General features: G+C 33.8%; 1 protein-coding gene across 7 annotated transcripts in view; it reads left to right on the top strand.

The window, feature by feature from the left end:
* Zn72D (Zinc-finger protein 72D) overlaps nt 1-17602 on the top strand; it is a 140225-nt gene that overhangs the window by 88906 nt on the left and 33717 nt on the right. For 6 of the 7 annotated variants that reach the window (XR_011332181.1, XM_069826404.1, XM_069826401.1 and 3 more), the window contains 2 exons: nt 4411-4615; nt 10367-10540. Coding sequence is in view for 6 of the 7 variants with exons in the window: in XM_069826404.1 (XP_069682505.1) it covers nt 4411-4615; nt 10367-10540 (379 nt within the window). In the remaining variant the exon portion in view is untranslated. The remainder of the gene's footprint in view (nt 1-4410; nt 4616-10366; nt 10541-17602) is intronic. The other variant, XM_069826406.1, reaches the window with a different exon arrangement.

Here is a 17602-nt window from a genome sequence, read left to right as displayed (position 1 = left end):
CTTGTTAATAAATGATCACACTGGAAGAACAAGGTAGATAAGTCAGTGTCATAAAATTTTCTGGAGTGGAATTTGGAATGTATTTCAGCCAACTTTGGCTCTTCAGCAGCTAAGATTTTCTACAAATCTTATATTCTTTAAGAATATGTGCTATAAATTTGAATGCTTATAGAGTCAGTGAGGGCTTAACTATGAAGTTATAAATTTGTCTTACGAATACTTTATTAAATTGACTTAATCCATTCTCTCCATATAGTCTTCAAATGCTATTTCGGATGTTATTAAATGTAATTTCAGTTATATGTTTTTCTCACTTACGCATTTTTATCTTCAGACCCCCATAAAAACTTATAAATGAAGTTTTAGTGCTGAATTCATAGTCAACACTTATCGTAAGGAAATCCTTAAGCAGTTGCTTGTAGTAGTTATAATCATTTCCAATTCATAAATCCCACTGAAGTGAATACTTACTCAAATAAGGTAGCTTGTCAGTTTACTCAAGTGTTTTCTCTTATGCATTTTAATCAGCTGATTCAGTATACAATGGATGATCATGATTTTGATGCATTTATTGAGTTCTAAAATGAAAAGGAAAGTGTGTTTTGACAAAACAAAAGATATACCGGAAATATGGAAAACCAACAGTTATTTAAGGAGAGATACCATTTCGACAAGAACACTGTAGTGGATATTCTGGTGTCTCTCATTGAAATTCATAATGCAGTCATGAGGCTTACCGATTGGTTGCTTCGAGATTTTATGCTATAGCATCATTTCAGATTGATTTAAGTGATATTTTTTCGAAAAGTATTCATGTCCCAAAAAAGTGTTATTTGCATTTTCGTTTGTATTCTATTCAAGGAATAAGTTAAAATTTGCCTAATTTTACTACTACTTTCTTTACACAAAAATAACTGAAAAATAAATTAAAATGATTTACTTAAAGGAATATTTCTGGAGTTTGCATTAAACTCAACTGCAGTTTTGTCCCATGTTAATTTCTTCTTTTGGAGAGAACAATTATCAGATTTTTTACTTTCTACAATGTCTCTATATTTCATAACTATTTGCCTCAGCTCACTTCTTTCTTCTGTAAAATGCTTTCTCGACATTTCGTATAATTTTTAGCTCTGTAATATTTATTTCTGTATTTGTGTACGATTATGTCAATTTAATAATTTGAAGGCTTTGGAAAACAATTGAATGTACGAAAGTGCTCACATCTATTTCTTTTGATGTCAAGGGAATACTCAGTGCATATCAGAGTAGCATCTCTGCAATATGATCTAAAATAAGTGCTAAGGGAATGCTCATTACTTAAATGTTTCCTTATTTTATAAGTGACGACTATGAATTCGACCCTTTGTGTATTTTGAGTAATTATGAACAATTTTGTGACTTTTTTTTTGTCGGTTCTAATGCCAGCAGCCTGACCTTGACTGATTTGGGATTGTGCTGTTGAACTTCACGCTTAAAATATTAGTGTCAAAATTTAGGCTTATTTGTTAATAATGTAAAGAAAATAAACATACATATATTTAACACTTCATTACTTTCAACAGACAAATTCAGATAATCTTTTGTGTTATCAGAGGAATCGAAGAGAATTTTTTCATTATGGAAGGGATTTCTCAGGCTTATTTTTTCGTACTTCAAATCTACACTAAAGATGCTCTTTGAAAAGAAAAGAAGTGCACACCTTTGTTTAATGTAAGAGGGAGAAATTGCGCGAGAAAAATAAAATTATAAAAGAAATCCTAAAATCTTTGGGAGGAGGAATTAGCGAGTGAATGCGTAGTTCATCAGATACTGTCCGGAGTGCACCACAGGTGGTGGCTGTACAATGTAATAATCAGTGATAATTCTTGGGATGACATGGGAACTGGAATACCTGGGGAAAACTGTGTTGCCTTGACCACAGGCTTGGCTGGCCCATTACAAGTTATAATTTCAGTGTAAATTGGTCTTGGTTCTGAACCCAGATCCCCTGGCTTATAAGCCCAGCACTGAGCCACTGTGTTGGTGCAAAAATACTTAATAAGGAATCTGTCATCTCTTATTCATTAATAGATCTTTCAGCTGAGGATTATTGCAAGTTTTTTTCTTATCTGTTGTCATTCTGTCTTCTGTCTCATCAAGCAGAAGTTTGCTGGCATAAATTTCTGTTCCCCTTATATACACAGCATGTCAGACCTAAGTTACCGACATTGTTACTGAGCCATTAGGTTGCAATTTATTGGGCATTGTGTTGGGTTTTCCTGGCTCTTGTTTGCTTTAATTCAGGCAAAGGACAACAATGCATCATTTTTTTCTTACCAGGTGCTCTTAAGATGGTGACAATTCTGTTGGCACACTACACTTCAATCTGTCAGTTGTCTGTAATGTATTGACAAATACTTATTTTTTAGGTACATAGTACAGCAACACATCTTTCTTGATGTATCTGCTGAAGAAGTTGTACAAGTTTTGTTTACACATTGTTCTAGTGATGGTTTCTGGAGGCTATACAAACCCCAAAACAGTGTTTTGTTAAATTATTTATTAAGTGACACGAAACATGGTTTGTTCTCAATAAGAAATGTGTGAAGTTTTCTCTCAAGAACAAATACTTAGAAGATATATTTTTGAAGATGAAGTTGAGCCCAAGGCAAATGTACCTGTTGTCTAGAACAAGAATTGACTATATTCTTGGGCAATGGTTTTTTTATTGAGAATGGAACCTGCTTGTCCACCTATTGCAGTAAGTAATTTTATAACACACTGTTTCAGTGGTTATGCAGCCTCTTGAAAACCTCGATAAAAGTTGCATTAACATCAGTAGATAAGTTTCAGTGAGGAAAGTGCGTTGTTGTACTTGATCTACTCATTATCAAAAATACTCTTTCTCAGTGGCCATACTGTTCAGACAGACTGAGATTGACTGTGCTAGATAATCTTGTTTGTCAGCAGTCTAAAAGTTTGAGAAATAACCAAATCTTTCATCCAGCCCCGTGGCCATCATGACAATTCAATCCATGGAAACACTGATATAAGTTCGAACTAGATGGGTAAAATGAGGGGGAGCAGTGTCATGTTGGGAATATGTATATATCACGTTTTTCTAAAGGTATGTCTTTCAAAAGTTTCGGAAATTCGTCCTGTAGAAATTGTAGGTAACGTAAGACGACTTTTCAAAATAAATGGGCTGATTGGCTTATCATGCACCATATCACACTACACAATTACGATGAAATTATGTTGGAAATTACTTTACAGTGTTTAACTGGAACCACACTTGAGAGTTTTGGCTGTTCTTGACACATGGGTAAATTGGGCTTCAACAATGAACAGTATGTAACAATATAACTGCTGAACACCATTTAGCCAATTACAGATTTCTGCATGTTTGACAGGATCTCTAGGTTCAATGCGCTGAACATCTTGCACATCGTGTGTTTATATTTCTTGTTTGTGTAATATTCTCGACACTTGTGACTGAGAAATATCAAGATGCTGAAAACATTCTTTGCTTAGTAGTTTTGAGGACTGCATTGAATCATGAAAACATTTTCTTGTTCATCGGCCTTTTCATTAGCTCCACATTCAGTTTGCCAATTAACACTAGGAAGATAACTTGTGTAATGCAAAGTTTGGAAAGCCCTGGTAAACACTTTTTTATAAGGAATTCTTGTGTTTGGGAAATGTCAATTATGATCAGAGACAGCTACCTAATAACCACTGCAAAATTCAGGAACAAGTATCATATTGGCATGTTCAGCATTAGAAAGAATGTAAAAGCACGTTGAAACTACTAATCACGTTATACAGTTCTGTTTTGCATGTTGGTAGCATCACCAATATTGAGGTATTTGTCTTCACCTTCATTTTCAGTATGCTAGCATAGCTTCCATTTTCTTAATTTCAGTAATAAGTCGTCCTACCCAGTTACGGCTTACAAGTAATGTTTGAAAAAGACCATAACACAGAAAATGACGTGGTAGTGTTCATAATGATGCTTTCATTTTTGAAGTTCAGAATTTGACAGAGTAAGCAAACAGGAAGAAAAAGTCAATTAGGGCATGATGTTGGAATTCAGAAATGTCCGCTCAGATGCAGGCAAAATGGTTTCCTGACATTACAAATATTCCCAGATTTACTTTTGCCTCTCGCAAACAATAGAAACTAAATGACAATGCTCTAAATATGGTCATTTACCCTCGCATTGTGTAATTCAGTGATACAGATATTGAAAGAAAGAAATTTGCAATATAATGGGTAATTACAATGTAATGAGGAATCTGGTGACATGTTAAGAATTATTTAATTTTAAGAGCTATTTGCAGACTATATCACATAGGCAGCACTAATGTTAATAATGGTTTTATTTTCATGAAAGAATTCCAGCGTACATATTGAACTGTTCTTGTCTAGGTGGTGAAGCTGCATACAAAGCTTGGAAAGCCAATACCATCAACAGAACCAGTGGTTGTGGGTGGTGGAATTAAGACAACAACAGGTACAACAGCATCCACTACTACCCCAGTAAAAACTGTGACTACCACTGCAGCAAAACCTGCAATACCAGGGGCTGCCAAGAAAACTGTTACTGCAGCACCTAAGATTAATTTTGTTGCAGGTAAAACATTGATGTAGCAATGTTTGTGGCAAGTGTATTTTATTACAGAACCTCCCTTTATAGTCTTTAGTGTCGTATGGTAATACACGGTACAGATTTTTGGGGTCAAAATTAAAAATTGGGTAGCCTGTTAAGCAAACGTCACATGCCCTCACAATTCATGTCTATCCATTGTGTACTTGGTTCCTTCAGCTTAAAGAAATAAAATAAATTGTATTTTATATAGCTTTGAAATTTTTAATATAATTTCCCAATATTCATATAGTTTGCTATAATACAAATGCTTTGTAGAACTAGGCAATAGGAGTTTATTTTGTAAATTATATGCATTTAGTTTGTGTGTTTAAAATCCAATATCTTTTTCATTGTGCAGTAAGATATTCTTAAAATATTAAAACTGTAATCACATTTGATAATCTGTGTAAATTTTTATGGTGGTGTGAAAAGTTTAAAGCAACTGCACAATTTTTTTATTTTTAAAATAAATTATTGGCACTGTTTTATTTTGTTGACGGGCTGTTGCAATATAATGAAAAGTAATATGCAATTGTTTTCATACATAATACCTAAACATTTACAGAGTAACCCACATTTTTTAAAATCTAGACAGTTTTTATCATTCAAAATCTTAATTTCTTGCCATTGTTTAATGAGCTAGTCAATGTCTTGGGGATCGTAAATGTTAAGATTACAATTTCCGGATGTCGTAGTTTTGCTTGTAATGGAGTTGCAAGGTCATTCATTAGTACTGGAAATTGTTTTGAGAGATATATGCATAAGATGAAAATTGAGAGTGGAAGCTAAAATGTTTTACCTACAATATTTTGCTATACAAGGTGCATTTGTACATCCAGAAAGTTCTGAATGTACATTAGACTGAAAATTAATGTGGTTGATTAAACCAGACCTTGCACGTCGTTTATTTTATGTATTTTTTTTTTCTCGTTTTGTCAAAACTGAAATGCATATTGCTGCAATGTTTATAAGGAATATTTTTTATACAGTTCATCTTGGCAGTTTTATTAATCCCTCAGTAGTAGTTGTAGTAATAATAGTAATAATAATGATGATAATCTGTCAATGATAATATTTTGTCAGTATAGCTTTAAGTTCAGGATCTATACCAGAATATTACGTAAAATCAGTAGAAGTTATGTAAGAAAATATTTATTTTTAAAATTCATTTATGAAATTGTTGTACTTATGCTGTTTAGTAATTTAACTGAATTTAAATCTGGAAGTTTATGTTACAGTTTTTGGATAACACTTCGAGATTGGAGGAATTTAATATCAAAATACAGAGTAAATCAAACTTGAGTTGCTGGCATTTTTACGTAGTTGTGATGTAGCTGCATGTCATTTTGTGTAATAGGGTTTTGCAACCTCTTCAGTTGTATCACTAAACCAGCAACACAATTCTGCTGGAATTTTACATTGTCACTGTCAGTTGTCTGAACAGTATTGAACGTACTTTTAACTATGGTTACATAGTAAGAGCAACGTATTTTCTTCTTTGAAGTATTTCCACTTAAGAAGTCGTACATGTCGGGTTTACACAAATTTTAATGGCGTTTCCTGAGGCTGCACAATAATCAAAACGTGTGTTAAATTATTTAATAAGTAGCGAGAAACAGGTTCTGTTCTTGACATGAAATGTTCTGTGAAGCATAATCTGACAGAAAACACACTAGAAGACGTGTGAGGATGGAGTTGAGCCCAAAGGAAAGTACCTGTTGCCTAGTGCAAGAATTGAACATTTCAGTGTTCTGTGGTAAGAGGTTTGAAATTCCATTAAGTTTAATTCCTATGTAGTTGTAGGTGGTTCTTCAGTTGAATCCAGGTTATCCAGTAGCATGCATTCAGTTTTCTTGTTGAATGTTAGAATCAATCCATTATGGAATTGTTGATCCAAGTGGGAGTATGGTGTACAGCTAGTGTTTTAAGAATAGTTAGGTCTATGTTTTTATAGGAAACAATTTGAAGCATTATGTGAACATTTCATGACTTTTCACAAGTTTTTACAGAGCAAGAATAGAATTAAATATCACTTACTAGACTGTAGTGCTGTGAAATGGTAAGAATGTTATCTGCGAGAGTTGATCTGCTTTTATTAGTACCAACAGCAGGTGTACTGCTGCGAGCTGATAAGATGGCTAGTCAGGTTGAGGTGTGTGGAGAGTGAAGATAACGTATTCAGCGAGGCGATAATACTACTATTATACATTCAAAAAAAAGACTTGACACTGAACACACACACACACACACACACACACACACACACACGAGCAGGTTACTGAATGAAAATTCATTATTATGCATGTCCGAAGTCACACCTGTCCATTCTTCACAGATAAAGTAGCAGTAATACCTCTGCTCCTCATGTTGCATTGTATATCATCAGCTTGTAACTATACCAATTCCTTTGGTTTGACTCGGCTCTGTATTAAATTGTTCTAATTTTGTGACCCTTTGTAAAAATAATCATTGAGAATGTCACAGTATAGCTTTTAATTCACAAAATACATAATGCAGAACACATTAACTGATTTCATTAATGCATATAATCTGACCATCAACATGAATAAGTTACTTTAGTTGCTAATGGGGCATTTGTAACTAACAGACATAGCAAGTTTAAATTTGCTTTAATATTTTCATGCAGTTATTGTCTTATACTTTTAAGTTTAAAACTTGCTATTCGTAAAATTTCTGTTCTATGTAGCTGGAGAAGTGTGTGTATGATTAATTGATTAATGTATTGAAAGTTATTTTGAAAATACAAGCACATCATACTATTTTACTTCAGGCTCCACATTTCATATTTGTTGACAACTTTTTATTTTATTACGGTATATGAAATATGTTTGATATTTCTAGAGTTAACTGCTATCAGAATATCGCTATTAAAGGAGAGTAATGGTTTACTTCTATTTCTCCTTGAAATAGTGATGCTGGTAGTCTTTTATTTTTCATAAAGCCAAACACCTGGTAATCCAAGGGTGTCAAATCTACATCATATGGTGAGTTAAGTGGAAGTTCCTATCCATTATTCTCTGTCCTCTCCATACAAGAGACATGTAGTAAAGGCCATACATCTCACATTGATGTACAGTGCCATAATATTACCCGGACTTGCTTTTATTGGTGCTATAGCCTCAGGCGCACACACCTCTTGCCTGCTGACACTCCAGATCCTTCATGGTTAGTAGACCAATGCACACACATTCTTATGCATCAATATAAATAGTGTGAATTGACAAGGTTAACTTAGTACTGTTATTTTGCAAATTAAAATTGTAAATGTGCCTAATATTTGCTCACTTTATCAAAGAAGCTGACAGATATAGCATCGTAACAAATTTTCACTCAAATATTGTACCTTTGCATGCAAAATGTTGTGTATTTCTTCTCGTATATTATTTTGCATTTCGTCTAATGTTTGAAGATTTTATTTGTACACTCTGTCTTTTAAAATATCCCACAAGTAATTTTTGCGAAACTACAACTTGAAGCACAAGGGAAACAGTTTTAACAGCATCTTTGAAAAGGTCGCAATGTTAGGTAAATTCATAATTTTAATTTTCAATATAATGGTTAGCTTTATCTATCCATTCCATTTATCTTGATGCATAAGAATGTATTTGTGCTGCTTCGATCCGTTGACTGCACGTGAATTGGAGAGTCCACTGGCAGGCAAGTGGTTTGTGCCCAGGTAATGAGAACTTTTCATTGGGATGATTTCTTCAAATAGATGTCTTTCGTAATTGTGTTCCAGTGAGTCATGTCTCCAGTAATATAGATAATGAATTTTCATGTAATGCAGTTGGCACTAGATCTGAACAATTTTCCTTTCTGCTTCCCTAAGAAATTCAATAATAAATATACCTATTTTGGATATAGTTGGTATCAAGAATTTATTCGGTAGCCAAATATAGAATTACATTTCAGTAGCTTCTTTATTTTTCTCATGACTTGTATTGAATTCATTGTTTCACCTGAGAAGTTTCATTGGTACACTGAGCTTGCTTGATTTAAACTGAAGAGTACTTCATTTCCTTGTAAATTATATCTGACCAACATTATTTGTTTTAACTTAAGGATTTAAGTGTTATTTTTGGCATATACTTCAGTTTGTGGAATTAAATACCAAAATAAAACTGCACTGTGTGAGACAGAAAGTAATTCTCAAACTGCCATGAAAATTCAGGTGATGATATATGTGATGCCAAGTGTATCTTCTCTGTAAACTCAGAAAGAGAGAGGAGCCCATGGACTAGGAGGAGGGGAAATTCAGAACAGCTGTAACATCTAATGTGTGTGTATTTTTAAGAATTATTCTTTCTTTCAATCATAAAATCTAAAGCACATCTTACCCAGGGAGGGTAATAAATTGAAGTTCTAAGTTACACTAAGTTTGTAGGATATGAAAGAAGCCTAGATCATTTGTTATGCATAAACTTATCAACGTTCATGTTACCTTTATGTACAGATTAGCTTTGCTAACTGACATTAATAATAAGTATATGGTGGTATCAACCTGGGTAACTTTCGGCACTGGACTCTGGACTCATTTCGCTGGCATTATCACCTTCATTTCACTCAGATGCTAGATAACTATTGCAGTTGATATTGCTGTGAAATAAATCTCTCAAAAAAACGAACATAGCTGCTGGTACTGGATGTAAACCTTTCGTTTCAAAATTTCTTTCTTTGTCATTTACTTGTTAGCATTAAATTAGTCTTTATATATTTTCCCACTACCTGCATAGAATTGGAATATATCAGTCTCCGAACTGCCCATTGTGCAACTCAAACCAAGAAATGGATTCGGAACACCTCAAAATCTGTGCTTCAGTGGCTGAACATGACAATATCTTTGAAAAATATTGGAGTCCAAGAAGTCAAATGACTTTGTCAAACGCCTTGCGTTAGAAAACATATTTTCTCACTGGTACTAAATGTCACACTACAATTTCTGATGATGGAGTCTTTAAAAGTGTCCATTTGGCCTTTGTTACTCAATTCAGTTCTTTTCAAATGTTTCTTACCTGAAGCTTTCTAGATTAAAGAAACCGAACCTCTATCATAAACGTGTTTCTCCGGGATGTGCAAGGGAAGGTTAGTGACTATAGACATTGCAGTTTATTATGCTATGAATATAACGACATACTGTGAATAATGCCTATTTTTATAATTTGTTAGTGTCATTTCAGGAAATAACTGTCCAGGAAATTAGAGACTTTTCTGACATTTTTATGTTTTGTAGTTCATTAGTGATATTGAAGCATTGGTATCATTGCGAGTTTACCGTGTGTGTAAGAGCATCAGCATTTAGTTCTGAAGAGGGCCAAATATCGAAAACCAGTCTCTTGCACTTTATTGCATACTTCACTTGAAATCATCGCAGTACCTTCCTGTTGCCATTGTTTCATGATGCATAGTACTGTTGGTCTCTGTCATGCTTGAGTACTTTGTTACAAGCAGTTTTATGATAGAACTGCAGTTATTTAGGTGACGAATTCACTGAAAAGGGGGGTAAAGGCTATATTTTTATTCCTTTCTTTGTTTTATGGTGAATAAAGCGACTTTGTTGGATTTTTGGAGAATTATTTGGATTTCTGTGCTGTTCCCATATTACCTATTTCATCACCTTTGAATGTCATCTGTAGTGGAGTAATTGTTAAGCAGAAAAGTGTATTAAACAATCCTTTAAATATCTATGTGATTTTCTAAGACAGTTGCTTGTTGCAGCTGGATCTCTGGGAACAGTTGGAACTGGAGCTGCAGGAATTAAGACTGAGCCCACCGAAGTGAAAGCAGATGCTAAAGAAGAGCCTGCCATGTCCGACTCTGAGCTGACTCTCAGTGATAAAGATGTTCAGCCAGTTGGTCAAGATTATATTGAAGAAATAAAGAATGATGAAGGTTAGTGTTGTAAAAGGGGAGAAAGGAATTGGCCATCCTTTCTCCTCTCTCAGCTTAGTTGCCTCATGAGTGATGCCATATTGGTGTTACTTATGACGTTCAAAACTGTCTTCGGATAGTTTATTAAACAGCAGCATTGTAAACAGTTGAAATACAATAGAATATTGCTGTAATTTCCATGCCAAAAACCGCGACAGCTATTGAAGTGTCATTAGTGGAATAATTTATATTTGAACCTACGTTATGCTGATGATTCGTTCCTGAGAGTTCAGTTCACCAGCTTACGAATGTATTATTCTTGTAGGTTTCAAGGAATTCAGAGAAATACCAAATACGGTCACTCCTGTACATACAGAGTTACAATAATTGTAAACTATTCTCAGGAAATTTTTCTATACTGTTCGTGCACTATTTAAATAACTCTTGTCATTTGAATGTAGTTATATAAAACACGCTAGCATATTGTGTAAAGAACAGATTTTAGAAGGGATAACGAAATATACAGAGCACCAAATATACAAACGCGAAAACATTATTGAAACTATAGGCTACTCTATGTTATTGAAAAGTGTTACTTATGTCACCTTCTACACACCCTCTACACACCAAAACATCTGGAAGCTTTAAAAGTAGATTACAATAGACGGTTAGGGCATTCGTATATTATTGAAAAGTGTTACTTATTTCACCTTCTACACTTCAAAACATCTAGAAGCCTCAAAAGTAGTTGAAAAGTGTTAATGTTACCTTCTACATTCCAAAACATCTAGAGTCTTAAAAGTAGATGTAAATTAGACAGTTAGGGCTATCTGCAACATTTGTGAAACGTGTGCGATATCACTCTGTCCTGAGAGCATCATTGCATTTATGGTCATAATTAGTTCCTAAATGTGAGGTAATGCAAAATAGATTTCACTATAGAGGTTAAGGCATAAATATATTTTGGAATAATATATTTTTTATCAGGTGCAAATTTCAGTGTTACAAAGCTATCGGTTGAAGATATCAATCAATATGTGTAAAACATACTAGAGCGCTTTCAGAATAAGAAGGTATATAAGGCGGAGCTAGTTCAGGCCGGTCTATGTCAACTAGCCAGTGACAGTGAAGCGGTGTTGCCTAGTTAAATAGTCGCGTATTAGTTTTTTTCTTGCATGCACAATACTTACGGCTAGGAATGAATTTTAAGCTGTGCCATTCGATAGAGCTACATATACTGAAATAAACTGTACAAGAATGGCAATTGTATGTCAACTGGTTTGCGTGTTATCTCTTTAAGACTAAACAGAGATATCCAACCTACAGCATAGAACATATTTTGTTCTGAATTTCGTCACTGTAAACGAAGATAGATTCTGTTTATTTTCAAATTCATATGTGGACTGTTTTCTCTTGTGTGATTTGTTAACTTACGTAACAGTGTCTCTTGAAGTGATTGCAATTGGCTCTGGTGTTTCATCTGTCATACGCAAAAGGATAGTTCTGCACTCACAAGCGAGGAGTATGGTATTTTCTGTATATAATTTTTCTAAAGGACTAGCTTATGATGCAGTGCATGTCAGTTTTTCACAAAGAATCTGACTGCAGAGGCGTGTGGTTTAGAAGTGCATACATTATCTCATATTCTCAGACAGGACAACGAGAGAATTAAAATAGGTGGTGTACTTGAATTTACCTCTCCTGGAAAATAATGCAAGACAAACGTATTTGTACAATTTTCAGAACTGTGTATTACTTCATCGTACGATATTTGAAATATATTAGTAATATGTGTTAGCAGTGCCATTATAATAGAACGTGGAAAGAAGAAGAAACCTGAGAATAACCATAGGTACGATTTTCACTTTTCATTGGAATATTATACATGGTATAAGACGAAATATTACATAAACATATGTGACACTTGGATGATATTGTAAACATAAACACTCCTCCCTCTTCCATTAATTATACGAAGAGCATTAACAACATTCTTCCTTAAGAGCATTAGAAAACTTTATAAGAGAAAGCAATTTAATTACATGTAACTTTTAAAATAAAGACAGGCATACTAGGAATGAATAGATATTATAAGTCCAAAACTCTATTTCTGTTTTAAAAACCTTTCGTTATATATAGTACACTTTATACGGTTTTTCTAATATACAATTTTACTTTCAATATATTAACGATATAATTGGGTTACAGTTTTCATATTCACTTCTGTATAACTACCTTCACTCGTAGGTTTATATTGCCACAGGCGAGAGGGATAGAACATAGAATTCTGGACCTCTAGGTAGGTATAAGCTTGAGGATTAAATTAACAAAGTAAAAGAAAGTAATCTTCAATTTCAATACGAGTACTGAATTAAGCCTACATATCAACAGATATGTTTATATTCTTATAGCCGGATTCTTAGCCAGAATATGGAACCTTGGACCTCTAAATATGTAAAAATTAGATAGTAAAATAAAATTAGATTGACTTAGTTTAACAGAGAAAAATAAAATAATCTACAGTTTCAGTATGAGTACTGAATTATATATGAACACACATTACGTTGCATTATAGCCAGATTCGTAAGCAGAATATAGAACCCTGGACCCCTAGGTATGTATAAGCTAGAGAATTAAATTAAATAGGCTTCATGTAACAGAGGAAAAATAAAATATTTTACAACTTCAATATCAATACTAAGGCCGTGTCTCGAAAGCTACATTTTCAGCTGAAGAGAACTAGATTATTGACTAAATAGCCCGATGTGGTGTCAGAAGTTCTGATCCAAAGCTACATAGTGCATAACAATTAAGTCCGTAGTAGCTAGTAAACGAAAATGCTTGCTTGATTGTTGTCTTGTTCACTAAACAAACATGGATACCTCATCAGAAATTGGGGTTATGAAATCCGAAAATGCTTTGGAAGGGAAATAATATAAATATAATGTAGAATAACACGTTAACTTTGAACACTGTCATTGTTAGTACCTTCTGTACAATGTTTTAAACATTATTGTAATATATTAAGCCCTTATCTTTTCCAAATAACTCGTACTGCATTAGGACACTACCTTAATTCAGTGTTGCACTGTGATGTCATGGTTTTTAGAAAAATAGTCTATAAAGAAGGCCATGTTTCAAGCATACATTTCCAAAGCTCCCTAGTGTGTAGTTTACAAGTCACCTAGTTGCTAGTCACTAGTGTGTAGTATGGACTTGAGCTTTGAGACACGGCCTAAATTACGTGTCTACAGATATGTTTATGTTTTATTATTGCTAGATTTGTAGGCTGCCCCTACAAACAAACTGTACCTCATCTTTCCTCTGTAGCAGGCATGTCAGAAATCAGACACTGAAGGTGCAGTGTATGTGCGCGGAATGCCAGTCTGTGCAGATTGCGTCATTCACGTGTTGCTCTTACCAGTTCTTAGTGGGACGGATGTACAAAATCTGTTCTACACTTCTAGTGTTCAATTAAATTGACATTTGGTCATTATAAACATACTTAGCAGAAGGAAAAAATACAATTATTGTCATTGTCTATATTTGACAATAATTGAATCGGTCATTGCAAAAAGGTCATGAGTCAACTTTTTTACGAAAATGAGTTATGCATTGAATATTGTGATGTAGGGGTAGCCCGACCAGTCTACGTAAGAAAATCATGAATATACTTTCAAACAATGCTGAAATTGAAGCTTGAAATTTCCACTTCTTGCAGAAAGGTCATGAGTCTTTGACTTGTGACCTTTTTGCACTGACTAACTTTAAATTTGTATTCTATATTCAAAATGTTCATGGGCGGGAATTAGTAGTGTTTCCTGTATCCTTTTCATTTAAACTTTGATACTCATATTTGAAGGTAAGATTTTGTTGTGGAAAGATGTCAGAATCCGATTTTTCAAGTTTTATCAGCTATAATACGTAGTTCCCATCTTGCAGTCTGTGAAGCGAGCTGCAGTAGCAGAAGTGATGGTTCACTGTAGAAGGTCCAAAAAATTGTATGTCAATATTAATAAAATTTCTGAAATTAGACAAAAAGGGAATAATGTTTGTGGATTGACCTTTGATTTTATGCAAAATTTGCCAATGCCAAATATTCCTGTACAGAACATTTTTTATTTGAGACAGTTATGGGTCAATGTGTTTGGCATACATAATCAAAAAACTAGTCTCTCACATTTTTATGTATATCACGAAGGCGAAGCACAGAAAGGTGAAAATATATGTTCATTTCTGTTTTATTACATCCAGAAGCATATTCCACAGAATGTAACTGAGCTGCATCTATTATCTGACAGGTGCGCCGGTCAAAATAAAAACAACACAATGATTCGCTTTTGTATATCCACTGTATCAACAAAGTGATTCCAAAGTATATAACGTTACTCTTTACAATAAGAAGTCACAGCTTCCTACCAAACGACAGAGATTTTGGGACCTTAAAGAAACTGATAAAAAGTTATGATAGGGTCTACGTACCTGAGGAATATGTTATGATTAAAAAGGTGTCATGTAAGTTCACAGTAGAAACCATTGATGCTGTGCCTGTACTGAACTTTAAGCGAAGTTGGTCTATTTATTACAAGAAGACATTTCTCTCTGAGTCAAGTATGTGAAAAATTCCCAAGGTACATAAAGTGTCTTTTTCTCCTAAGTTGATGGCATTTGAATACAACCTAAGCTGCCCTGGTCAAATGAAAACTGAGCAGTCCATCGATGGTGCCGGCAAAGAGAAATTCAATCTCCTTCACAGTTACAACAAGAATCCTGTACTTCCTACAGAGTTGGCTTACCCTTCAAAACAGATGCCTATTATTGAAAAAAATGGAAACATTCTTAAGGTGAAGAAGTACATATATTCCAGCTGAGTATACAGAGTTTTACGATCAACTTCAGGAATGGCCAACAGAAGGAGGAAAAGAAGTTGAAAATGATCAGGAGGACTAAAAACAAACAAACAAAAAACTACTTTCTCATTCTATCTTCTATCCAAAGTGTGTAGATTTTCATGAGAATTCATTCTTGTTCTAAATAAAATGCAGCTATACAGGGTGATTCACGAGGATATTCCGTCCTTTACGGAGCTTATTTCCGAAGACATTCGGAGCAAAAAATGTCATACAAATATGGGTTCTATTCTCAATATTTACAGACTTACGTTTCATTATTGGAACGCATTGCTGTGAAGGCCTGATCTTGGTCAGCGTGCAGTCAGCAGCCAGCGTGAGCGCTACAGAAATCAAAGATAGCCGTATGCTGTTACATAGAGCGACGAGTGCCGTTCAGAAGTGTGCGGCCAAGTGTCCTCAAGCGAACGGCGACATTTTTTAAAATGTGTTGTAAACTCTCCAAGACTGTAAATTAGGATGCAAAATTGAACTGCAAATGATTAAGTAGGTGGAAGTCGTGTGATTTGTAATAATTGTTGTGATAAGTGCATAAGAATAATGTAATTTTCTAGTTAAAAATAGAAAAAGATGTCTGTACGAAGCAACAAAGGAGTTCACAGCACATTTTTAGTTTCATAAAACTTGCCAGTTAAATTAAATGATACTTCTCAATGGTTTATTCTCTATTTGTATTATTCTTTTACCTTCAAACTAAAGAAAAAACGTATTTTACAAACAACTTTAAATTAGTGTAACTCTGAAATTATTGAGAATAGGAACTATGTTTTATGACATTTTTTGCTCAAAATTTATTCAGAAATAAGCTCCGTAAAGGACGGTAAATCCTCGTGAATCACCCTGTATGATATGAAAATAGTACGCATAAGTGTTCTCATTCTTTGTATATTGGTGTATTAAACAATTTATGTATTTAGAACATTATTTTCTAAAAACATATTTTATTTGGTCAAACGTGAACGTTCATTGCAAAAAGGTCATGGGTCATTGATTTTAAAAATGTGTTTTATGCCAAACAAAAAGTTTTAAATGAAAAGTATATAATGCAATATTTTCCTTTAATCATTGACAATCATATGAGAATTAAAAATTAGGTAGTTTATGCTGTAGGTAGTTTTTTCTTTCTCCTGTAAAATTTCAGTTTCTTGACTCATGACCTTTTGAAATGACCGATTCAATTGTAACACAAGAAACAATAGAGTTACCCAGTTACAATTCACAAAACAATCCTTTGTAAAGAATAATTTATTTACATGATTTGTATACAGTATTTGAAGAAAATATAAATATTGCAGTAATTTCGAAACAAAAAAACGAACACAATATTTCATTTTACGTAGTAGATACAGATTATTTCAAAGTAATACTCTTTCATTGTTCCTCAAGCATTATTGGGACCATTGGTGCACAAATATTAAAGAAATAGTTTACTCCCAATTACATGCAATAGGACATTGTGAGGCTTTTACACTGGAATCATTTCCTTGCTGTATATTAATATAAATTCACATTATTATTAATAAGTTGGATAAATTAAGCTTGAATTTAAATTTATATAGAGTTTATTTGGAAAACGTTGAGAGCAAGTATCAGCAAGTTGGGTAGCATTACTGAATTGAGTTAAAAGAGTACTTCACAAGCTGTGAAGCGAGGACATTTTCTTTGTCAGGTTTAAAGATTTGTTATCGTAAGTATATTAAGTTAATATAGTAATGTGAGATGGAAAATTCGCCATTATGTATTATTTTTCCAGAAAATTTCTCTGCCTTACAAATAGTTGCTTTCTTCCTTCCCTTACAACCTCAAGACCCTCACGTGTATTCCTCACTCAATATTCTCATCACTTATCAGCTTATCAAATAAAAATTGTGTTAGTACAGACTCCAAAACAACATTGTCATGTTTGTTTTGCCGTGAGAGTACTGATTAAGAAATAAGAGCAGGCGAATATCATATTTTGAGAACTTTACTAATCTGCTTTAAATTCTCACATCACTATTAGGTCCACATGATATGATGAAAGCCTTTCATTTCAAAATAATTACTATTGGCTGAGGAAAACATAACAGTTATGTTATATGATTCGCGATTTCTCTTATTCGTTATATATGTGGACTCCTCGCTTTATTTTTCATAATGCATTCACAATCACAGCTCAATGAGCACACCCGTA

Source organism: Periplaneta americana, chromosome 5, assembly GCF_040183065.1.
Source record: "Periplaneta americana isolate PAMFEO1 chromosome 5, P.americana_PAMFEO1_priV1, whole genome shotgun sequence".
NCBI classification, from domain to species: domain Eukaryota; kingdom Metazoa; phylum Arthropoda; class Insecta; order Blattodea; family Blattidae; genus Periplaneta; species Periplaneta americana.
This window is presented reverse-complemented; position numbering and strand designations above follow the sequence as displayed.